At 45.1% G+C, this 25,314-nt stretch overlaps 1 protein-coding gene across 6 annotated transcripts in view; it reads right to left on the bottom strand.

The window, feature by feature from the left end:
- The window catches only part of tpk1 (thiamin pyrophosphokinase 1), a 174,866-nt gene that overhangs the window by 115,000 nt on the left and 34,552 nt on the right, over window positions 1-25,314 (bottom strand). For 5 of the 6 annotated variants that reach the window (XR_006760677.1, XR_006760676.1, XM_045702072.1 and 2 more), the window contains exons 6-7: window positions 12,792-12,887; window positions 819-965 (exon numbers count right to left, since the gene is read on the bottom strand). Coding sequence is in view for 4 of the 6 variants with exons in the window: in XM_045702072.1 (XP_045558028.1) it covers window positions 819-965; window positions 12,792-12,887 (243 nt within the window). In the remaining 2 variants the exon portion in view is untranslated. The remainder of the gene's footprint in view (window positions 1-818; window positions 966-12,791; window positions 12,888-25,314) is intronic. The other variant, XM_045702075.1, reaches the window with a different exon arrangement.

Here is a 25,314-nt window from a genome sequence, read left to right as displayed (position 1 = left end):
TGTGTGTGTGTGTGTGTGTGTGTGTGTGTGTGTGTGTGTGTGTGTGTGTGTGTGTGTGTGTGTGTGTGTGTGTGTGTGTGTGTGTGTGTGTGTGTTTGTGTGTGTGTGTAGGGTTAGAATTAGGAGGGTAAGGGGAAATAAGATTTTGAATGGGAATCAATTGTTGGTCCCCAAAAAGTTCTCAAGTATAGTAAAACAAACAGTGGTGTAAAGTACTTAATTAAAAATACTTTAAAGCACTACTTAATAATTTTTGGGGGGTATGTGTATTTTACTTCACTATTTATAATTTGTACAACTTTTACTTTTACTTCACTACATTCCTAAAGAAAATGATGTACTTTCTACTCCATACATTTTCCCTGACACCCAAAAGTACTTGTTACATTTTGAATGCTTAGCAGGACAGGAAAATGGTCCAATTCACGCACTTATCAAGAGAACATCCCTGTTCAAACTGTCTCTGATCTGGTGTACTCACTAAATACACATGCATGGTTTGTAAAATGCGTCTGCGTGTTGGAGTGTGCCCCTGGCTATCCGTAAATAAAATAAAAAATGCAATTTTGCCAACTGGTTTGCTTAATATAAGGAATTTGAAATGATTTATACTTTTGATACTTGCAATTACATTTACATTTGATACTTAAGTATATTTAAAAGCAAATATTTTTAGACCTTTACTCAAGTAGTATTTTACTGGGTGACTTGCACTTTTACTTGAGTCATTTTCTATTAAGGTATCTTTACTTTTCCTCAAGTATGACAATTGGGTACTTTTTCCACCACTGAAAACAAACGTGTGTGCGTATAGTTACCGGTCGTAGCAGGTAGGCCAGACTGCATCCCTGTAGAATCACCAGAGGTAGTTCTGTCATATTGAGAGCGTGGTACAAAGTCTCTACTGAAGCCATGGTCTGGTCAAACCTTCCTGCTAGACCACCCAGAGTAACTATAGTGTCCACCTGGAGGGAGGAGGGGGGGGGGATTCATTCTCATAATCTCCCAATCATGGGTCCACCAGGTGGTACATCTTCAGACCACTTCAGAAAACTTTGGAACATATTACAAACTGTGAGTATGCTATTTAAGTCTGGTAGGAGAAACGTGTAGCCTTTAGACAGAAAGGTTGAGTTCTTTTCAGCACTTGAAACATCCGGAGAGCCATCGTAATAACTATAATTTACCCAAACTTCTCTCTCTCCCTCTCTTTCCCTCTTTTCTTCTGACCTCATACCCATCTCTCCCCCTGTACCCCCGCTCTCCTTTACTCCCTCCTCCTCCTCTCTCTACTTTCCCAGTCTCTCTCTTCAGTCGAGCTCTCCCCCTCTGTGTCTCGCCCACCATATCTTTCACTCTCCCCAAGAGTGTTCTAAGGACACAATGTCGCAGAGAGTTTGGAGAATTCATGGTGTGTAGCCATTTTACATTGAGGAAATAAACATAGTGTACTAGTTCGTTTGCTCTCGGTGGAATTGCACTCTGTATAACACTGCATAAGCACAAACACTTCCATACTGTCTGACACGCCACGGCACTTGGACCCTAGTTAAGATATGATAATGACTTGGAGACAGTGATAGTCTTAATTTACATCTTCTAAACTGATTTAGAAATGTGCTTATTGAGGTTAAATCCACATCTGTCAAACACCCACATACACACAACAGAGGACAGCTTTAGAAAAACCCCTTTTCTCTTATTAGGCTGCACACACAAACACACCCACGCATGAACAAACACCGAACTGCTTTAGAAAATAATTTGTCTTATCATCTGAATGACAGCGTTCTGTAAACAAGCGTTGCCAAGCTACGGTCCTTGGAGACAGAGAGAGATTATAAAACAGAAAGAAAGTATTATGGTAAATCTTTACTTTGCAACTTCAGCACCTTTAACCACAGCCTAGAACAAGACAAATAAATAAACTTCTGCCAGCACAGACAGACAACATAAAGGGAAACAGGACAAAACAATGGAATAGCCTATATTATGCAACTTACGTAACTACCTAAGAAGCCTGGTCCCAGATCTGTATGTGCTTTAGCCAACCTCTTTGACTGTTAGGGCTGTGACCATACCAGCATCTGACTGTTGTCGTTAAGTTTGTGACAATACCAGTATCTGACTGTTGTTGTTAACTCTATGACGATACCAGTATCTGACTGTTGTTGTCAGGGCTGTGACAATACAAGTATATGACTATTGTCGTCAGGGCTGTGACAATACAAGTATAGGACTGTTGTCGTCAGGGCTGTGACAATACAAGTATATGACTATTGTCGTCAGGGCTGTGACAATACAAGTATAGGACTGTTGTCGTCAGGGCTGTGACAATACAAGTATATGACTGTTGTCATAAGGGCTCTGACAATATAAGTACAGTTGAAGTCGGAAGTTTACATACACCTTAGCCAATACACCTTAGTTTTTCACAATTCCTGACATTTAATACGAGTAAAAATGCCCTGTTTTAGGTCAGTTAGGATAACCACTTTATTTTAAGAATGTGAAACGTCAGAATAACAGTAGAGAGAATAATTTATTTCTGCTTTTATTTCTTTCATCACATTCCCAGTGGGTCAGAAGTTTATATACACTCAATTAGTATTTGGTAGCATTGATTTTAAATTGTTTAACTTGGGTCAAACATTTCAGGTAGCCTTCCACAATAAATTGGGTGAATTTTGGCCCATTCCTCTTGACAGAGCTGGTGTAACTGAGTCAGGTTTGTAGGCCTCCTTGTTCGCACATGCTTTTTCAGTTCTGCCCACACATTTTCTATGGGATTGAGGTCAGGGCGTTGTGATGGCCACTCCAATACCTAGACTTTGTTATCCTTAAGCCATAACTTTGGAAGTATGCTTGGGGTCATTGTCCATTTGGAAGACCCATTTGCGACCAAGCTTTAACTTCCTGACTGATGTCTTGAGATGTTGCTTCAATATATCCACATAATTTTCCTTCCTCAAGATGCCATCAATTTTGTGAAGAGCACTAGTCCCTCCTGCAGCAAAGTACCCCCACAACATGATGCTGTCACCCCCGTGCTTCACGGTTGGGATGGTGTCTTCGGCTTGCAAACCTCCCCCTTTTTCCTCCAAACATAACGATGGTCATTATGGCCAAGCAGTTCTATCTTTGTTTCATCAGACCAGAGGACATTTCTGCAAAAACTACGATCTTTGTCCCTATGTGCAGTTGCAAACTGTAGTCTGACTTTTTATGGTGGTGTTGGAGCAGTGGCTTCTTTCTTGCTCAGCGGCCTTTCAGGTTATGTCGATTTTAGGACTCGTTTTACTGTGGATATAGATACTTTTGTTCCTGTTTCCTCCAGTATCTTCACACTTTGCTGTTGTTCTGGGATTGATTTGCACTTTTCGCACCAAAGTATGTTCATCTCTAGGAGACAGAGTGTGTCTCCTTCCTGAGCGGTACGGCGGCTGCGTGGTCCTATGGTGTTTATACTTGCGTACTGTTGTTAGTACAGATGAACGTGATACTTTCAGGCATTTGGAAATTGCTCCCAAGGATGAACCAGACTTGTAGAGGTCTACAATTTGTTCTGAGGTCTTGGCTGATTTCTTTAGATTTTCCTATGATTTCAAGCAATGAGGCACTGAGTTTGAAGGTAGGCCTTGAAATACATCCACAGGTACACCTCCAATTGACTCAAATTATGTCAATTAGCCTATCAGAAGCTTCTAAAACCATGACATCATCTTCTGGAATTTTCCAAGCTCTTTAAAAGCCCAGTCAACTTAGTGTATGTAAACTTCTGACCCACTGGAAATGCGATACAGTGAATTATAAGTGAAAGAAACGGTCTGTAAACAATTGTTGGAAAAATGACTTGTGTCATGCACAAAGTAGATGTCCTAACCAACTTGCCAAAACTAAAATTTGTTAACAAGAAATTTGTGGATTGGTTGAAAAAACAGTTTTAATGACTCCAACCTAAGTGTATGTAAACTTCCGACTTCAACTGTATAGGACTATTGTCGTCAGGGCTGTGACAATACAAGTATATGACTATTGTCGTCAGGGCTGTGACAATACAAGTATAGGACTATTGTCGTCAGGGCTGTGACAATACAAGTATATGACTGTTGTCGTTAGGGCTGTGACAATACAAGTATAGGACTATTGTCGTCAGGGCTGTGACAATACAAGTATAGGACTATTGTCGTCAGGGCTGTGACAATACAAGTATATGACTGTTGTCGTTAGGGCTGTGACAATGCAAGTATATGACTGTTGTCGTCAGGGCTGTGACAATACAAGTATATGACTGTTGTCGTCAGGGCTGTGACAATACAAGTATATGACTGTTGTCGTCAGGGCTGTGACAATACAAGTATATGACTGTTGTCGTCAGGGCTGTGACAATACAAGTATAGGACTATTGTCGTCAGTGCTGTGACAATACAAGTATATGACTGTTGTCGTCAGGGCTGCGACAATACAAGTATAGGACTATTGTCGTCAGGGCTGTGACCATACAAGTATATGACTGTTGTCGTCAGGGCTGTGACAATACAAGTATATGAATATTGTCGTCAGGGCTGTGACAATACAAGTATATGACTGTTGTCGTCAGGGCTGTGACAATACAAGTATATGACTGTTGTCGTCAGGGCTGTGACAATACAAGTATATGACTGTTGTCGTCAGGGCTGTGACAATACAAGTATAGGACTGTTGTCGTCAGGGCTGTGACAATACAAGTATATGACTGTTGTCGTCAGGGCTGTGACAATACAAGTATATGACTATTGTCGTCAGGGCTGTGACAATACAAGTATAGGACTGTTGTCGTCAGGGCTGTGACAATACAAGTATATGACTGTTGTCGTTAGGGCTGTGACAATACAAGTATAGGACTATTGTCGTCAGGGCTGTGACAGTACAAGTATAGGACTATTGTCGTCAGGGCTGTGACAATACAAGTATATGACTGTTGTCGTTAGGGCTGTGACAATGCAAGTATATGACTGTTGTCGTCAGGGCTGTGACAATACAAGTATATGACTGTTGTCGTCAGGGCTGTGACAATACAAGTATATGACTGTTGTCGTCAGGGCTGTGACAATACAAGTATATGACTGTTGTCGTCAGGGCTGTGACAATACAAGTATAGGACTATTGTCGTCAGGGCTGTGACAATACAAGTATATGACTGTTGTCGTCAGGGCTGTGACAATACAAGTATAGGACTATTGTCGTCAGGGCTGTGACCATACAAGTATATGACTGTTGTCGTCAGGGCTGTGACAATACAAGTATATGACTATTATCGTCAGGGCTGTGACAATACAAGTATATGACTGTTGTCGTCAGGGCTGTGACAATACAAGTATATGAATATTGTCGTCAGGGCTGTGACAATACAAGTATATGACTGTTGTCGTCAGGGCTGTGACAATACAAGTATATGACTGTTGTCGTCAGGGCTGTGACAATACAAGTATATGACTGTTGTCGTCAGGGCTGTGACAATACAAGTATAGGACTGTTGTCGTCAGGGCTGTGACATTACAAGTATATGACTGTTGTCGTCAGGGCTGTGACAATACAAGTATATGACTGTTATCGTCAGGGCTGTGACAATACAAGTATATGACTGTTGTCGTCAGGGCTGTGACAATACAAGTGTATGACTATTGTTGTCAGGGCTGTGACAATACAAGTATATGACTATTGTCGTCAGGGCTGTGACAATACAAGTATCTGACTGTTGTTGTTAGGGCTGTGACAATACAAGTATATGACTGTTGTCGTCAGGGCTGTGACAATACAAGTACAAAGCATAGCAAACTCTTTGGTCATTTAATAACCTGCTGTATGTAAATATTGTGTTGTGGAAAATAAATAAATGTGACCTTGGTTGAGCTCATAATGATGTCTGTTTCTAACATTAGTGCTGCTTTCCTACAGAAGTTAAATCTGATTAGTGTTATTTATCCTTGCCACGATACTAATGAGTATTGCGATACTGGTATCGTCCCGGCCCTAATTGTTGTCATGGTTGAAGTCAGTGGAGGCTGCTGAGGGGAGGACAGCTCATAATAATGGCTGGAACGGAGTGAATAGAATGGCATCAAACACATAGAAACCATGTGACACCATTCCACCAACGCCGCTCCAGCCATTACCACGAGCCCGTCCTCACCAATTAAGGTGTCACCAACCTCCTGTTATTGAAGTACAGATCTGGGTCCAGGCTACTGAAATACCGTTACGCTGTCATGCCCTGACCATAGAGAGCCCTCGGGGTGCCACCTGTGCCGGCTCCACGCACCAGGCCTCCAGTGCGCCTCTCCAGTCCAGTACGTCCTGTCCCAGCTCCCCGCACTCGCCCTGAAGTGCGTGGCACCAGTCCGGTGCCACCTGTGCCGGCTCCACGCACCAGGTCTCCAGTGTGCCTCCCCAGTCCGGTACGTCCTGTGCCAGCTCCCCGCACTCGCCCTGAAGAGCGTGTCACCAGTCCAGTGCAACCTGTGCCGGCTCAACGCACCAGGCCTCCAGTGCGCCTCCCCAGTCCGGTACGTCCTGTGCCGGCTCCATGCACCAGGCCTCCAGTGCGCCTCCCCAGTCCGGTACGTCCTGTGCCTACTCCCCGCACTCGCCCTGAAGAGCGTGTCACCAGTTCCGGTGAAACCTGTACCGGCTCCACACACCAGGCCTCCAGTGCGCCTCCCCAGCCCGGTATGTCCTGTGCCGGTTCCTCACACTCGCCCCAAAGAGCGTGTCATCAGTCCGGTGCCACCTGTGCCGGCTCCACGCACCAGGCCTCCAGTGCGCCTCCCAGCTCCATGGCCGGAGCCTTCCTCGGCGCCGGTGCCCAGTCCGGGCGCGGCGTCCAACCCAGCTCCATGGCCGGGACCCTCCTCTGCGCCGATGCCCAGTCCGGGCCAGGCGTTCTGCCCGGCTCCATGGCCGGATCCGTGGTCATTTGGTTTCAGGTTTTGCGGCCGGAGTCCGCAAATTTGGGGGGGGTACTGTCACGCCATGACCGTAGAGATCCCTCGGGGTTCTCTATGGTGTGTTAGGTCAGGGCGTGACTAGGGGGTGTTCTAGTCAATATGTTTCTATGTTTGGGATTGAGTATGGTTCCCAATTAGAGGCAGCTGATTATCGTTGTCTCTAATTGGGGATCATACTTAAGGTGTCCCTGTTCCCACCTGCATTTGTGGGATATTGTTTGTGTTAGTGTTTTGTAGCACTACGTTACTTCACAGTCGTTGTTTGTTTATTGTTTTTGTTTAAGTTTCACTAAATAAAAGATGTGGAACTCTAATCACGCTGCGCCTTGGTCAGTCCATTATCACGAGCGTGACATACGCAGCACTTTCTACTTGAGCCCCCACAAATCTGCAGACAGCGCCTGTTCTCATATTATTGAGAGACAACATAACCAAAAAAATAATTATTTTCCTGATTATACTCCAGCCTTGAAAATGTTATAACGTGATCATTTTGATGATAACTGTCAGGGAGATAAATCTAATGAGGATCCATCAATTAGTCTAATTCCCAGAAATCTGGCTGGCTGGAAACACGCCAGACGTGGACTGTTACAGTACATCGTAGTTACTCACTACAGTCGTGGCCAAAAGTTTTGCGAATGACACAAATATTAATTTTCACAAAGCCTGCTGCCTCAGTTTGTATGATGGCAATTTGCATATACTCCAGAATGTTATGAAGAGTGATCAGATGAATTGCAATTAATTGCAAAGTCCCTCTTTGCCATGCAAATGAACTGAATCCCCCAAAAACATTTCCACAGCATTTTGCCCTGCCACAAAAGAACCAGCTGACATTATGTCAGTGATTCTCTCGTTAACACAGGTGTGAGTGTTGATGAGGACAAGGCTGGAGATCACCCTGTCATGCTGATTGAGTTCGAATAACAGAGTGGAAGCTTCAAAAGGAGGGTGGTGCTTGGAATCATTGTTCTTCCTCTGTCAACCATGGTTACCTGCAAGGAAACACGTGCCATCATCATTGCTTTGCACAAAAAGGGCTTCACAGGCAAGGATATTGCTGCCAGTAAGATTGCACATAAATCAACCATTTATCGGAACATCAAGAACTTCAAGGAGAGCAGTTCAATTGTTGTGAAGAAGGCTTCAGGGCACCCAAGAAAGTCCCGCAAGCGCCAGGACCGTCTCCTAAAGTTGATTAAGCTGCGGGATCAGGTCACCACCAGTACAGAGCTTGCTCAGGAATGGCAGCAGGCAGGTGTGAGTGCATCTGCATGCACAGTGAGGCGAAGACTTTTGGAGGATGGCCTGGTGTCAAGAAGGGCAGCAAAGAAGCCACTTCTCTCCAGGAAAAACATCAGGGACAGACTTATATTCTGCAAAAGGTACAGGGATTGGACTGCTGAGGACTGGGGTAAAGTCATTTTCTCTGATGAATCCCCTTTCCGATTGTTTGGGGCATCCGGAACAAAGCTTGTCCGGAGGAGACAAGGTGAGCGCTACCATCAGTCCTGTGTCATGCCAACAGTAAAGTATCCTGAGACCATTCATGTGTGGGGTTGCTTCTCAGCCAAGGGAGTGGGCTCACTCACAATTTTGCCTAAGAACACAGCCATGAATAAAGAATGGTACCAACACATCCTCCGACAGCAACTTCTCCCAACCATTCAGGAACAGTTTGGTGACGAACAATGCCTTTTCCAGCACGATGGAGCACCTTGCCATGAGGCAAAAGTGATAACTAAGTGGCTCGGGGAACAAAACATCGATATTTTGGGTCCATGGCCAGGAAGCTCTCCAGACCTTAATCCCATTGAGAACTTGTGGTCAATCCTCAAGAGGCGGGTGGACAAACAAAAACCCACAAATTCTGACAAACTCCAAGCATTGATTATGCAAGAATGGGCTGCCATCAGTCAGGATGTGGCCCAGAAGTTAATTGACAGCATGCCAGGGCGGATTGCAGAGGTCTTAAAAAAGAAGGGTCAACACTTCAAATATTGACTCTTTGCATCAACTTCATGTAATTGCCAATAAAAGCCTTTGACACTTATGAAATGCTTGTAATTATACTTCAGTTTTCCATAGTAACATCTGACAAAAATATCTAAAGACACCGAAGCAGCAAACTTTGTGAAAATTAATATTTGTGTCATTCTCAAAACTTTTGGCCATGACTGTACACTGTCTGTCTATTTCAATGTAGTCATACTTTCAACACTGCTACAGGTTATGTGTATACTTTAGGGATATGGAGGTTAGACATTACTCAAAAGAACAAACAGAAGGCTCAAATGGTTGTTTTAGCACAAAGCTCAGAGTCTAAATCTGTCTCACTGATTGACTAGACAGACTGTTAGAGGACACTGGTTCACTGACTGACAGTTAATCAGGTGTGTGTGTGTGTGTGTGTGTGTGTGTGTGTGTGTGTGTGTGTGTGTGTGTGTGTGTGTGTGTGTGTGTGTGTGCGTGCGTGCAAAGAAAGAAAAAAGAGTGCATAATAACAGATTGGTTTCTCAAAGAACAAGGAGAGACAAACAGACAAACAGAGAAAGCAAAGGAGAGGTCAGAGAAAGAGAGATAGAGAGGTGGCTTGACTCTAGCAGTTAGTATGAGGACATGTTTTCACCTTTCTAAACAGTTCTGACACTTCCTGTCTAGACAGTATGGAGATTTACACTGTTCTATTCTTACTATTGTCTGATGTTACTTACTCTTACACTTCTCTCTCTCTCACACACACAGTTAGGTTTTTGTAGGTGCGTAACCTAAAGTTACAGTGAGGGAAAAAAGTATTTGATCCCCTGCTGATTATGTACATTTGCCCACTGACAAAGAAATGATCAGTCTATCATTTTAATGGTAGGTTTATTTGAACAGTGAGAGACAGAATAACAAAAAAATCCAGAAAAACACATGGCTTTCCTGTGGCTCAGTTGGTAGAGCATGGTGTTTGCAACACCAGGGTTGTGGGTTCGATTCCCACGGGGGGCCAGTACAAAAAAAAAAATGCATGTAATTAAAATGAAATGTATGAAATGTATGCAATCACTACTGTAAGTCGCTCTGGATAAGAGCGTCTGCGAAATGACTAAAATGTAAATGTAATGTAAATGTTATAAATTGATTTGCATTTTAATGAGGGAAATAAGTATTTGACCCCCTCTCAATCAGAAAGATTTCTGGCTCCCAGGTGTCTTTTATACAGGTAACGAGCTGAGATTAGGAGCACACTTTTAAAGAGAGTGCTCCTAATCTCAGCTTGTTACCTGTATAAAAGACACCTGTCCACAGAAGCAATCAATCAATCAGATTCCAAACTCTCCACCATGGCCTTCGGTGTGGCTCAGTTGGTAGAGCATGGTGTTTGCAACGCCAGCATGGTGTGTGCAACGCCAGAGTTGTGGGTTCAATTCCCACGGGGGGCCAGTACAAAAAAAAATGCATGAAATGAAATGTATGCATTCACTACTGTAAGTCGCTCTGGATAAGAGCGTCTGCTAAATGACTAAAATGTAAAAATGTAAATGGCCAAGACCAAAGAGCTCTCCAAGGATGTCAGGGACAAGATTGTAGACCTACACAAGGCTGTAATGGGCTACAAGACCATCGCCAAGCAGCTTGGTGAGAAGGTGACAACAGTTGGTGTGATTATTCGCAAATGGAAGAAACACAAAAGAACTGTCAATCTCCCTCAGCCTGAGGCTCCATGCAACATCTCATCTCGTGGAGTTGCAATGATCATGAGAATGGTGAGGAATCAGCCCAGAACTACACGGGAGGATCTTGTCAATGATCTCAAGGCAGCTGGGACCATAGTCCCCAAGAAAACAATTGGTAACACACTACGCCGTGAAGGACTGAAATCCTGCAGCGCCCGCAAGGTCCCCTTACTCAAGAAAGCACATATACATGCCCGTCTGAAGTTTGCCAATGAACATCTGAATGATACAGAGGACAACTGGGTGAAAGTGTTGTGGTCAGATGAGACCAAAATGGAGCTCTTTGGCATCAACTCAACTCGCCGTGTTTGGAGAAGGAGGAATGCTGCCTATGACCCCAAGAACACCATCTCCACCGTCAAACATGGAGGTGGAAACATTATGCTTTGGGGGTGTTTTTCTGCTAAGGGGACAGGACAACTTCACCGCATCAAAGGGACGATGGACGGGGCCATGTACCATCAAATCTTGGGTGAGAACCAACTTCCCTCAGCCAGGGCATTGAAAATGGGTCGTGGATGGGTATTCCAGCATGACAATGACCCAAAACACACGGCCAAGGCAACAAAGGAGTGGCTCAAGAAGAAGCACATTAAGGTCCTGGAGTGGCCTAGCCAGTCTCCAGACCTTAATCCCATAGAAAATCTGTGGAGGGAGCTGAAGGTTCGAGTTGCCAAACGTCAGCCTCGAAACCTTAATGACTTGGAGAAGATCTGCAAAGAGGAGTGGGACAAAATCCCTCCTGTGATGTGTGCAAACCTGGTGGCCAACTACAAGAAACGTCTGACCTCTGTGATTGCCAACAAGGGTTTTGCCACCAAGTACTAAGTCATGTTTTGCAGAGGGGTCAAATACTTATTTCCCTCATTAAAATGCAAATCAATTTATAACATTTTTGACATGCGTTTTTCTGGATTTTTTTGTTGTTATTCTGTCTCTCACTGTTCATATAAACTTACCATTAAAATTATAGACTGATAATTTCTTTGTCAGTGGGCAAACGTACAAAATCAGCAGGGGATCAAATACTTTTTTCCCTCACTGTAATCAGGTGTGTGTGTGTGTGTGTGTGTGTGTGTAAACGTCTGTATGTGTGCAGTGAGGGTCTTAAGGTGAATAACACCCAGATAAACACACATCCTCTCTGACAGTTGAGAGACAAACACACACACACCCTCTCTGACAGGTGAGCAACAGGCAGAGTGGGAAGACAGAGGGGGAGGGCAGAGGGGAGGGCAGAAGGGGATGACAGAGGGGATGACAGAGGCGGAGGACAGAGGGGAGGGCAGAAGGGAGGGCAGAAGGGGAAGAAAGAGGGGATGACAGAGGGGGAGGGCAGAGGGGAGGGCAGAAGGGTAAGACAGAGGGGAGGACAGAGGGGGAGGGCAGAGGGGAGGGCAGAAGGGGAGGACAGAGGGGAGGACAGAGGGGGAGGGCAGAAGGGAGGGCAGAAGGGGAAGACAGAGGGGAGAACAGAGGGGGAGGGCAGAAGGGAGGGCAGAAGGGGAGGACAGAGGGGAGGACAGAGGGGGAGGGCAGAGGGGAGGGCAGAAGGGGAAGACAGAGGGGAGGGCAGAGGGGAGGGCAGAGGGGGAGGGCAGAAGGGGAAGACAGAGGGGAGGGCAGAGGGGAGGGCAGAAGGGGAAGACAGAGGGGAGGACAGAGGGGGAGGGCAGAGGGGAGGACAGAGGGGGAGGGCAGAGGGGAGGGCAGAAGGGGAAGACAGAGGGGGAAGACAGAGGGGGAAGACAGAGGGGAGGGCAGAGGGGAGGGCAGAAGGGGAAGACAGAGGGGGAGGACAGAGGGGAGGACGGAGGGGAGGACAGAGGGGAGGACGGAGGGGAGGACAGAGGGGAGGACGGAGGGGAGGACAGAGGGGGAGGGCAGAGGGGAGGGCAGAGGGGAGGGCAGAGGGGAGGACAGAGGGGAGGACGGAGGGGAGGACAGAGGGGAGGACAGAGCGGAGGACAGAGGAGAGAACGGAGAGGAGGACGGAGGGGAGGAAGGTGGGGGAGGAAAGAGGGGGAGGACAGAGAGGGAGGAAGAGGGGCAGGACAGAGGGAAGGAAGAGGAGGATTACCTGAAGCTGTTGTATCTTGATCTCCTCCATCATGATGGCCAGACATTTAGTGAAGTCAGTCAGCTCCTGATCAGCTGTCTCTATCAACTGACACTTCTAGAGGGAGAGAGAGAGGAGGGGGTGAGGGAGAGAGAGAGGAGGGGGGCGAGGGAGAGACATTTAGTGAAGTCAGTCAGCTCCTGATCAGCGGTCTCAATCAACTGACACTTCTAGAGGGAGAGAGAGAGGAGGGGGGCGAGGGAGAGAGAGAGGAGGGGGGCGAGGGAGAGACATTTAGTGAAGTCAGTCAGCTCCTGATCAGCGGTCTCAATCAACTGACACTTCTAGAGGGAGAGAGAGAGGAGGGGGGCGAGGGAGAGAGAGAGGAGGGGGCGAGGGAGAGAGGAGGGGGGCGAGGGAGAGAGAAAGGAGGGGGCGAGGGAGAGAGAGAGGAAGGGGGCGAGGGAGAGAGGAGGGGGGCGAGGGAGAGAGAAAGGAGGGGGGCGGGGGAGAGAGAGAGAAGGGGCGGGGGAGAGAGAGGAGGGGGCGAGGGAGAGAGAGAGGAGGGGGCGAGGGAGAGAGAGGAGGGGGGCGAGGGAGAGAGAGGAGGGGGGCGAGGGAGAGAGAGGAGGAGGCGAGGGAGCGAGAGAGGAGAGGGCGGGGGGAGAGAAAGGAGGGGCGGGGGAGAGAGACAGGAGGGGGCGGGGGAGAGAGAGGAGGGGGGGCGAGGGAGAGAGAGAGAGGAGAGCGAGGGAGAGAGAGAGGAGGGGGGGTGAGGGAGAGAGAGAGGAGGGGGGGCAAGGGAGAGAGAGAGGAGGGGCGAGGGAGAGAGAGAGGAGGGGGGCAGGGGAGAGAGAGGAGGGGGGCGAGGGAGAGAGAGAGGAGGGGGCGGGGGAGAGAGAGGAGGGGGGCGAGGGAGAGACATTTAGTGAAGTCAGTCAGCTTCTGATCAGCTGTCTCAATCAACTGACACTTCTAGAGGGAGAGAGAGAGGAGGGGGGCGAGGGAGAGAGAGAGGGGGGGGGCAGGGGAGAGAGAGGAGGGGGGCGAGGGAGAGACATTTAGTGAAGTCAGTCAGCTCCTGATCAGCGGTCTCAATCAACTGACACTTCTAGAGGGAGAGAGAGAGGAGGGGGCGAGGGAGAGAGAGAGAGGGGGGGCGAGGGAGAGAGAGGAGGGGGGCGAGGGAGAGAGAGAGGAGGGGCGGGGGAGAGAGAGAGGAGGGGGGCGAGGGAGAGAGAGAGAGGAGGGGGGCGAGGGAGAGAGAGAGGAGGGGGGGCGAGGGAGAGACATTTAGTGAAGTCAGTCAGCTCCTGATCAGCGGTCTCAATCAACTGACACTTCTAGAGGGAGAGAGAGAGGAGGGGGGCGAGGGAGAGAGAGAGGAGGGGGGCGAGGGAGAGAGAGGAGGGGGGGCGAGGGAGAGCGAGAGGAGGGGGCGGGGGAGAGAGAGAGGAGGGGGGCGAGGGAGAGAGAGAGGAGGGGGGCGAGGGAGAGAGAGAGGAGGGGGCGGGGGAAAGAGAGAGAGAGAAGGGGGCGGGGGAGAGAGAGGAGGAGGCGAGGGAGAGAGAGAGGAGGGGGCGAGGGAGAGAGAGGAGGGGGGCGAGGGAGAGAGAGAGGAGGGGGGCGAGGGAGAGAGAGGAGGAGGCGAGGGAGAGAGAGAGGAGGGGGCGGGGGAGAGAGAGAGGAGGGGGGGCGGGGGAGAGAGAGAGGAGGGGGGCGGGGGAGAGAGAGAGGAGGGGGCGAGGGAGAGAGAGAGAGGAGGGGGGCGAGGGAGAGAGAGAGGAGGGGGGCGAGGGAGAGAGAGAGGAGGGGCGAGAGAGGAGGGGGGCAAGGGAGAGAGAGAGGAGGGGCGAGGGAGAGAGAGAGGAGGGGGGCAGGGGAGAGAAAGGAGGGGGGCGAGGGAGAGAGAGGAGGGTGCGGGGGAGGTGAGACAGACAGATACAGAGAGACAAAAAGAGCAGAAATCCCTCTTCTTTATTCTGTAAATAAGTCTCTGAGCTCTCTCAAACTCAGCGTACCCCCACACACAACGTTCCAGTGAATGCCCCTAAACGGTAGTTAGTTCCAGGTGAGTTCCTGCTCGCAGCAGGAATCACACAGCCTTTGTTCTATTCATGTCAGCTCACACACTCTTTCACTGCCCCGCTCCGTTTTATGCCCCCTCCATCCCTGATGAATACTTTTATCCCTCTCTCCCTCCTTCCCCTCTGTCTCTCTTTCATTTATGTAGAGTTATGCACATCTCCTGAAACACCTTAAAGTCCCTAGATGTCTTGCACTATTCTCTATAACATTACCATAGTTTGTGATTCTCTGAGCAACATTATAATAAATCCAACCCTATTCTCTATAACATTACCATAGTTTGTGATTCTCTGAGCAACATTTTAATAAATCCAACCCTATTCTCTATAACATTACCATAGTTTGTGATTCTCTGAGCAACATTATAATAAATCCAACCCTATTCTCTGAGTAATATTAGAATAAATCCAACCCTATTCTCTAACATTACCAAAATAATTACTGTGAGATTCTCTGAGTAATATTAGAATAAATCCAACCCTATTCTCCAACGTTACCATAGCTTGAGATTCTCTGAGTAACATTACAATAAATCCAACCCTCTTCTCTATAACATTACCATAGCTTGAGATTCTCTGAGTAATATTAGAATAAATCCAACCCTCTTCTCTATAACATTACCATAGCTTGAGATTCTCTGAGTAATATTAGAATAAATCCAACCCTATTCTCTAACATTACCATAGTTTCAGATTCTCTGAGTAACATTAGAATAAATCCAACCCTCTTCTATATAACATTACCATAGCTTGAGATTCTCTGAGTAACATTATAATAAATCCAACCCTATTCTCTAACATTACCATAGTTTGAGATTCTCTCTGAGTAATATTAGAATAAATCCAACCCTATTCTCTATAACAGTGGTTCCCAAACTTTTTATAGTCCCGTACCCCTTCAAACATCCAACCTCCAGCTGCGTATCCCCTTTAGCACCAGGGTCAGCGCACTCTCAAATGTTGTTTTTTGCCATCATTGTAAGCCTGACACACACACACACACTACACGATACATTTATTAAACAAAATAATGACTATGAGTTTTTCTCCCAACACGGCTCGTGGAAAGTGACAAAGAGCCCTTATAGGACCAGGGCACCAATAATAATATAATAATAATCAATAATTTTGCTCTTTATTTAACCATCTTACATATAAAACCTTATTTGTTAATCGAAAATTGTGAATAACTCACCACAGGTTAATGAGAAGGGTGTACTTGAAAGGATGCACATAACTCTTCAATGTTGGGTTGTATTGGAGAGAGTCTCAGTCTTAAATCCTTTTCCACACACAGTCTGTGCCTGTATTTAGTTTTCATGCTAGTGAGGGCCGAGAATCCAGTCTCACATAGGTACGTGGTTGCAAAGGGCATCCGTGTCTTAACAGAGCGATTTGCCAAGTCAGGATACTCAGAGCGCAGCCCAATCCAGAAATCTGGCAGTGCCTTCTGATTAAATTCAATTTTCACAGAACCGCTTGATGCAATTTCGATGAGGCTCTCTTGTTCAGATATCGATAATTGGACTGAAGGCAGTGCATGAAAGGGATAACGAATCCAGCTGTTTGTGTCATCCGTTTTGGGAAAGTACCTGCGTAATTGCGCACCCAACTCACTCAGGTGCTTCACTATATCACATTTGACGTTGTCCGTAAGCTTGAGTTCAATTGCACACAAAAAATCATACAATGATGGAAAGACCTGTGTTGTCCTTGTTGACGCAGACAGAGAAGTGCTCCAACTTCTTAATCATAGCCTCAATTTTGTCCTGCACAATGAATATAGTTGCGGAGAGTCGCTGTAATCCTAGATTCAGATCATTCAGGCGAGAAAAAACATCACCCAGATAGGCCAGTCGTGTGAGAAACTCGTCATCGTGCAAGCGGTCAGACAAGTGAAAATTATGGTCAGTAAAAAAAACTTGAAGCTCGTCTCTCAATAAAAATAACATGTCAATACCTTTCCCCTTGTTAACCAGCGCACTTCTGTATGTTGTAAAAGCGTTACATGGTCGCTGCCCATATCATTGCATCGTGCAGAAAATACACGAGAGTTCAGGGGCCTTGCATTGACAAAGTTAACCATTTTCACTGTAGTGTCCAAAACGGCTTTCAAGCTGTCAGGCATTCCTTTGGCAGGAAGAGCCTCTCGGTGAATGCTGCAGTGCACCCAAGTTGTGTCGGGAACCACTGCTTGCACTCGCGTTACCACTCCACTATGTCTCCCTGTCATGGCTTTTGCATCATCAGTACAGATACCAACATGAGCAGCAGCTACTTTTGGCTACATACGGACCTTGTCGTGGAACATTACATAATTAGACATGCTATACCGTGTTTTACTGCTTAAAGAATAGTATTTTGTTAAATGCTAGTGTTTTTCTAACCTGATACAAACTTGTCTTGGTGTGACTTAGTCATAAGACTGGGCTTACAGCTAAGAGATGTTTGGGTGCAACCACAGCATGTAAAATCCTGTGGGTTTACTATCTACAGAAAAAGTCACATGTATGAAACCTTGCAGAAAGTAGTACGATATAGTGTTTGTTGTTGTGAATGCAGTTAGACGGTTGAGCCCTCGGGCTATCAACCTTGTACTATCTTAAGTCTGCACAGACAACGAATGACCTTTTACACACTATCTGCTGACTGCCACGTATACAGAAAGGGGTTGTATGTATTTTCTCGATAAAAGCATGGAACTGGCACTGTTCGTTGAGCTTTTCAACTATGCACTGTTGAGTGGGTAGTTGATTCTCCATTTTTATAAATCTTATGATAAAGTGTTGTTTGAAAGAATCTGCAGTCTCTCTTCCCTTTGATTAGATATTTCATGACAAATTTTTGACAGCGGTGGGATGCTAACTACGCTTGCTGATTGTTGCCAGGGGACCGAGGTTAAATTGCGGCAGGGGCTCCGTTAGACGTGGCTCAGGGTACCACACATTCCAACTAAAACGGAGCAGAGAGGGACCCGCCTCGGACCTGCCGGGAGTGTCAGTGAGTGGATCCGTCATTTTGGACAAAGGGATTGGATATGCGCGTTCCCGCGAGCACGCTGTTTTTTATTTTTCTCCTTGAATGAATACGCTATTGTCCGGTTGGAATATTATCGCAATTTTACGTTAAAAATACCATAAAAAATGATTTTAAACAGCGATTGACATGCTTCTAAGTACAGTAATGGAACATTTTGACTTTCTGTGTCTCGAATTGCGCTCGCGCGTTACCCTTTGGATAGTGACCTGAACGCACGAACAAAACGGAGGTATTTGGACATAACTATGGATTATTTGGAACAAAAACAACATTTCTTGTGGAAGTAGCAGTCCTGGGAGTGCATTCTGATCAGCAAAGGTAATACAATATTTCTAATACTAATTCTGAGTTTAGGTTGCCCCGAACTTGGCGGGTGTCTGAATAGCTCGCCGTGATGGCTGAGCTATGTACTCAGAATATTGAAAAATGTGCTTTCTCCGTAAAGCTATTTTAAAATCTGACACAGCGGTTGCATAAAGGAGTTCTGTATATATAATTCTTAAAATAATTGTTATGTAGTTTGTCAACGTTTATGATGAGTATTTTTGTAAATTCACCGGAAGTTTTTGGTAGGAATACATTTTCTGAAAATCACCAACCAATGTGAAAAGCTGTTTTTGGATATAAATATTAACTTGATTGAACAAAACATACATGTATTGTGTAACATAATGTCCTAGGAGTGTCATTTGATGAAGATCATCAAAGGTTAGTGCTTCATTTAGCTGTGTTTTGGGTTTTATTGACAAATATGCTTGCTTGGAAAATGGCTGTGTGGTTATTTTGGTCTATGTACTCTCCTAACATAATCTGATGTTTTGCTTTCGCTGTAAAGCCTTTTTGAAATCGGACAATGTGGTTGGATTAAGGAGAAGTGTATCTTTAAAATGGTGTAAAATCGTCGTATGTTTGAAAAATGTAAATTATTGGATTTTTGAGGTTTTTGTATTTCGCGCCACGCTGTTCCATTGGATGTTGGCTAGGCGTTCCGCTAGTGGAACGTCTGTCCTAAACAGGTTTTAAGGGTGAGACTGATTTTCTTAAAAACAACCTCCAATTGGGGAAAGTTAACTTTTAGAAAGTCCTGTTCTAGGAACAGGTCACGCATGTTATACATTTACATTTACGTCATTTAGCAGACGCTCTTATCCAGAGCGACTTACAAATTGGATACCAGGACAGAGTCCTGATGAAAGCGATTCAAGAATAAGATCCTGAGGTACTATAGAAAAACCAGGACATTGTCCTGAAGTAATATACCATGGGTTACAATCTAGTGGTTAGAGCATTGGGCCAGTAACCAAAAAAGGTCGCTAGATCAAATCCCCGAGCTGACAAGGTCGTTCCGCCCCTGAACAAGGCAGTTAACCCACTGTTCCTAGGCCGTCATTGTAAATAAGAATTTGTTCTTAACTGACTTGCCTATTTAAATAAAGGTTAAATAAAAAATGTAAAAATGCAATAACGCATGAGCTATGTTAAGAGATACCAGAACAGAGTCCTGATGAAAGTGTTCCAGGATAAAGTCCTGAAGAAATAAGAAAATATTCCTGCAGGTAAGAAAAAAGAAATACAAAAATGTTTAAATAGTAATTATTAATCAGTGTACTGGTAAAACAGTTGGTTATGATTGGGAAACCAGCTATAAATTAAAACCCTACATGAAAATGTGCATAGGAGGAACTACCATGTGGGTACAACATTTAAATTACATTGAGTAATTATAAAATATTTAGATGGAGAAGAAATTACTCTTTTCAAATTATAAGAAAGGAACACGTTCCTAACCAAATACTGTTTGTTTTGTGTGTCTGTTTTCGTTTCCTGAGTGTGTGTATTGATGAGATTTATATTATGGACGGACGATGGACCCTATCAGCCCGACTGGCTGCACAGTGTGATCGAATAAAGGAACACATATTCTCCAGTTGTAAATCGGCAGACGTTCCAGTATTGTTTCTAATACATGGTATCAAAACCGTTACCAATTAAAAGGCACAAATACCACAACTACACTGTGGGGAATTGGGTATCACTACCTTAGAAAATTGTTAAATTGGCATATACAGTGCCTTCCACTAATATTGGCACCCTTGGTAAATATGAGCAAAATGAGCTGTGGAAATAATTGGGATCTGAGACCATTCCTCCATACAGAATCTCTCCAGATCCTTCAGATTCCGAGGTCCATACTTGTGGACTCTCCTCTTCAGCTCATCCTACAGGTTTTCTATGGGGTTTAGGTCAGGGGACTGAGATGGCCATGGCAAAACCTTGATTCTGTGGTCAGTGAACCATTTTTGTGTAGATTTTGAGGTGTGCTTTGGATCATTGTCTTGCTGGAAGATCCAACCACAGCCCAGTTTATGCTTCCTAGCAGAGGCAGTCAGGTTTTGATTTAATATCTGCGGGTACTTGATGGAATCCATGATACCATGTATCCTAACAAGTTGTCCAGGGCCTTTGGAAGAAAAACAGCCCCAGAACATCAAAGATCCACCACCATACTTCACAAACTGGCTGAATTTTGCTGGACCCCAGGAAGAGTAGCTGCTTTGGCAGCAGCTAATGGGGATCCATAATAAATACAAATACAGTGGGGATGAGGTACTTTTCTGCATGGCTATCTTTCTGTCTACGCCAAACCCACCTCTGGTGTTTTGTTTCCAAAAAGCTCTATTTTGGTCTTATCTGACCATAGAACCCGGTCCCATTGAAAGTTTGGCAAATTGTAGGCGATTGAGTTTGTTGTTGATGACAGCAAAGGTTTTTTATGGCAACCCTCCCAAATAACTAGTGGTTATGTAGGCGGCATCTGATCATAGTTTTGGAGATTTTCTGACCCCATGACCCAACTCTGCAATTCTCCAGCTGTGATTCTTGGACATTTTTTGGCCACTCGAACCATCCTCCTCACTGTGCGTGGGGTCAATAGTCTTCTTCCAGGTCGATTGTTAACATCTCCAGTTGCTTTAAACTTCTTAATTATTGTCCTGATAGTGGACATTTTCAACCTTTTCTTATAGCCATTTCCTGATTTGTGCAGCTAAACAACCTTTGTCGCACATCATTACTGTATTCTCGGAACTTTCCCATAGTGATGGATGACTATGGGAACTTGGCCTGTGTGTCAACTCATATTTATAACCCAGTGAAACAGGAAGTCATGGCTTACCACTTAAGTGTTCCTAATCACTCAGGTGAACTTAAAAACATAAAAAAATATGAATGGGAATATACTTCAGTTAGATTGTACTCATAAGAATTTCTAGGGGTGCCAATAATTGTGGCACACGTTTCGGAGAAAAATATTTATTTCACATACATTTTTTTCAATCATTTTACTTCAATTAAAGGTTTGATATTTGAATGAAAGACCAAGAGGATAAACAGAAAATGTATATTTTTTAACAGCCCATTTTGCTCATATTTACCAAGGGTGCCAATATTACTGTAGGGCACTGTATTAGAGAGGGCAGTGTGTGCTCTAAACAGTCAGAATTTCCAAAAACACACAAAGTAGTAAAATGTCTAACTAGTAATTTGCTATGCTAACAAGCTAGCAAGAGGATGCATAGCAAAAGCATCAACTTCCGGTAGACATGCAAAGCTCAACTAAAAAGGTTACAGTATACTGAAATGAACTAATAGTACATAGTATGAAGTATATACTCATCAAACATGTAGTATATAGTATATTTAGTATGGGTATTTGAACACAGCTTGGGTATGTGAGTACATTTTACAGATGTACAATCGAGAGCATCCTGACGGGCTGTATCCCCGCCTGGTACAGAAACTGCTCCACGCACAACCGCAATGATCTCCAGAGGGTAGTGTGGTCTGCACAACGCATCACCTGCCCTCCAGGACACCTACAGCATCCAATGTCATAGGAAGGGTAAAAAGATCATCAAGGACAACAACCACCCGAGCCACTGCCTGTTCACCCTGCTATCATCCAGAAGACGAGGTCAGTACAGATGCATCAAAGCTGGGACCGAGAGACTGAAAAACATCTTACATATCAAGGCCATCAGACTGTTAAACAGTCATCACTAACATCGAGTGGCTGCTGCCAACATTCAGACTCAAATCTCTTGCCAATTTAATAAATGGATTTAATAAAAGGTATCACTTTAAATAACGGCAATTTGATAATGTCTACATATCCTACATTACTCATCTCATATGTAAATACTGCATTCTATGCCATCTACTGCATCTTGCCTATGCCGCATGGCCATGGCTCATCTATATACACTGCTCAAAAAAATAAAGGGAACACTAAAATAACACATCCTAGATCTGAATGAATGAAATAATCTTATTAAATACTTTTATCTTTACATAGTTGAATGTGCTGACAACAAAATCACACAAAAATAATCAATGGAAATCCAATTTATCAACCCATGGAGGTCTGGATTTGGAGTCACACTCAAAATTAAAGTGGAAAACCACACTCCTGAGGGATCTCCTCCCAGACCTGGACTAAAGCATCCGCCAACTCCTGGACAGTCTGTGGTGCAACGTGGCATTGGTGGATGGAGCGAGACATGATGTCCCAGATGTGCTCAATTGGATTCAGGTCTGGGGAACGGGCGGGCCAGTCCATAGCATCAATGCCTTCCTCTTGCAGGAACTGCTGATACACTCCAGCCACATGAGGTCTAGCATTGTCTTGCATTAGGAGGAACCCAGGGCCAACCGCACCAGCATATGGTTTCACAAGGGGTCTGAGGATCTCATCTCGGTACGTAATGGCAGTCAGGCTACCTCTGGCGAGCACATGGAGGGCTGCGCGGCCCCCCAAAGAAATGTCACCCCACACCATGACTGACCCACCGGTCATGCTGGACGATGTTGCAGGCAGCAGAATGTTCTCCACGGCGTCTCCAGACTGTCACGTGCTCAGTGTGAACTTGCTTTCATCTGTGAAGAGCACAGGGCGCCAGTGGCACATTTGCCAATCTTGGTGTTCTCTGGCAAATGCCAAACGTCCTGCACGGTGTTGGGCTGTAAGCACAACCCCCACCTGTGGATGTCGGGCCCTCATACCACCCTCATGGAGTCTGTTTCTGACCGTTTGAGCAGACACATGCACATTTGTGGCCTGCTGGAGGTCATTTTGCAGGGCTCTGGCAGTGCTCCTCCATGCACAAAGGCGGTGGTAGCGGTCCTGCTGCTGGGTTGTAGCCCTCCTACGGCCTCCTCCACGTCTCCTGATGTACTGGCCTGTCTCCTGGTAGCGCCTCCATGCTCTGGACACTACGCTGACAGACACAGCAAACCCTCTTGCCACAGCTCGCATTGATGTGCCATCCTGGATGAGCTGCACTACCTGAGCCACTTGTGTGGGTTGTAGACTCCGTCTCATGCTACAACTAGAGTGAAAGCACCGCCAGCATTCAAAAGCATGTGAAATGTATTGTCAGTCAGAGTTGCTTCCTAAGTGGACAGTTTGATTTAACAGAAGTGTGATTGACTTGGAGTTACATTGTGTTGTTTAAGTGTTCCCTTTATTTTTTGAGCAGTATATTTATGTGTACAGGTGAAGTCGGAAATGTACATACACCTTAGCCAAATACATTTAAACTCAATTCCTGAGTTTAATCCAAGTAAAAAGTCCCTGTTTTAGGTCAGTTAGGATTACCACTTTATTTTAAGAATGTGAAATGTCAAAATAATAGTTGAGAGAATTATTTATTTCAGCTTTTATTTCTTTCATCACATTCCAAGGGGGTCAGAAGTTTACATACACTCAATTAGTATTTGGTAGCATTGCCTTTAAATTGTTTAACTTGGGTCAAACGTTTCGGGTAGCCTTCCACAAGCTTCCCCCCAAAACATTGTCCTCCTGACAGAGCTGGTGTAAGTGAGTCAGGTTTGAAGGCCTCCTTGCTCGCACACGCTTTTTCAGTTCTGACCACAAATGTTCTATGGGATTGAGGTCAGGGCGTTGTGATGGCCACTCCAAAACCTTGACTTTTGTCCTTAAGACATTTTGCCACAACTTTGGAAGTATGCTTGGGGTCATTGTCCATCTGGAAGACCCATTTGCGACCAATCTATAACTTCCTGACTGATGTCTTGAGATGTTGCTTCAATATGTCCACATAATTTACCTTCCTCATGATGCCATTGATTTTGTGAAGTGCACCAGTCCCTCCTGCAAAGCACCCCCATGACATGATGCTGCCACCCCCGTGCTTCACGGTAGTTCTTCGGCTTGCAAGCCTCCCCCTTTTTCCTTCAAACATAACGATGGTCATTATGGCCAACCAGTTCTATTTTTGTTTCATCAGACCAGAGGACATTTTTCCAAAAAGTATGATCTTTGTCCCCATGTGCAGTTACAAACCGTAGTCTGACTTTTTTATGGCGGTTTTGGAGCAGTGGCTTCTTCCTTGCTGAGCGGCCTTTCAGGATATGTCGATTTAGGATTCGCTTTACTGTGGCTATAGATACTTTTGTATCTGTTTCCTCCAGCATCTTCACAAGGTCCTTTGCTGTTGTTCTGGGATTGATTTGCACTTTTTGCACCGAAGTACGTTCATCTCTAGGAGACAGAACGCGTCTCCTTCCTGAGCAGTATGATGGCTGCGTGGTCCCATGGTGTTTATACTTGCGTACTATTGTTTGTACAGATGAACGTGGTACCTTCAGGCATTTGGAAAATGCTCCCAAGGATGAACCAGACTTGTAGAGGTCTACAATTGATTTTCTGGGGTCTTGGCTGATTTCTTTTGATTTTCCCATGATGTCAAGCAAAGAGGCACTGAGTTTGAAAGTAGGCCTTGAAATACATCCACAGGTACACCTCCAATTGACTCAAATGATGTCAATTAGCCTATCAGGAGCTTCTAAAGTCATGACATAATTTTCTGGAATTTTCCAAGCTGTTTAATGGCACAGTCAACTTAGTGTATGTAAACTTCCGACCCACTGGAATTGTGATACAGTGAATTATATGTGAAATAATCTGTCTGTAAACAACTGTTGGAAAAATTACTTGTGTCATGCACAAAGTAGATGTCCTAATTGACTTGCCAAAACTATAGTTTGTTAACAAGAAATTTGTGGAGTGGTTGAAAAATGAGTTTTAATGACTCCAAACTAAGTGCATGTAAACTTCCGACTTCGACTGTACATATTCTTATTTGTCCCTTTACATTTATGTGTATAAGGTAGTCGTTGTGAATTTGTTAGATTACTTGCTAGATATTACTGCACTATCGGAACTAGAAGCACAAGCATTTCACTACACTCACATTAACATCTGCTAACCATGTGTTTGTGACCAATAAAATGTGGTTAGATTTGATTTGATATTGATAGAATGTGTACGTCTGCTTGGATGGCAGGTTTGAAACCTGTTATCAGCATGGATATTGCAGGGGTAGCAGAAAAATACC

Source organism: Salmo salar, chromosome ssa19, assembly GCF_905237065.1.
Source record: "Salmo salar chromosome ssa19, Ssal_v3.1, whole genome shotgun sequence".
Taxonomy (NCBI): Eukaryota; Metazoa; Chordata; class Actinopteri; order Salmoniformes; family Salmonidae; genus Salmo; species Salmo salar.
This window is presented reverse-complemented; position numbering and strand designations above follow the sequence as displayed.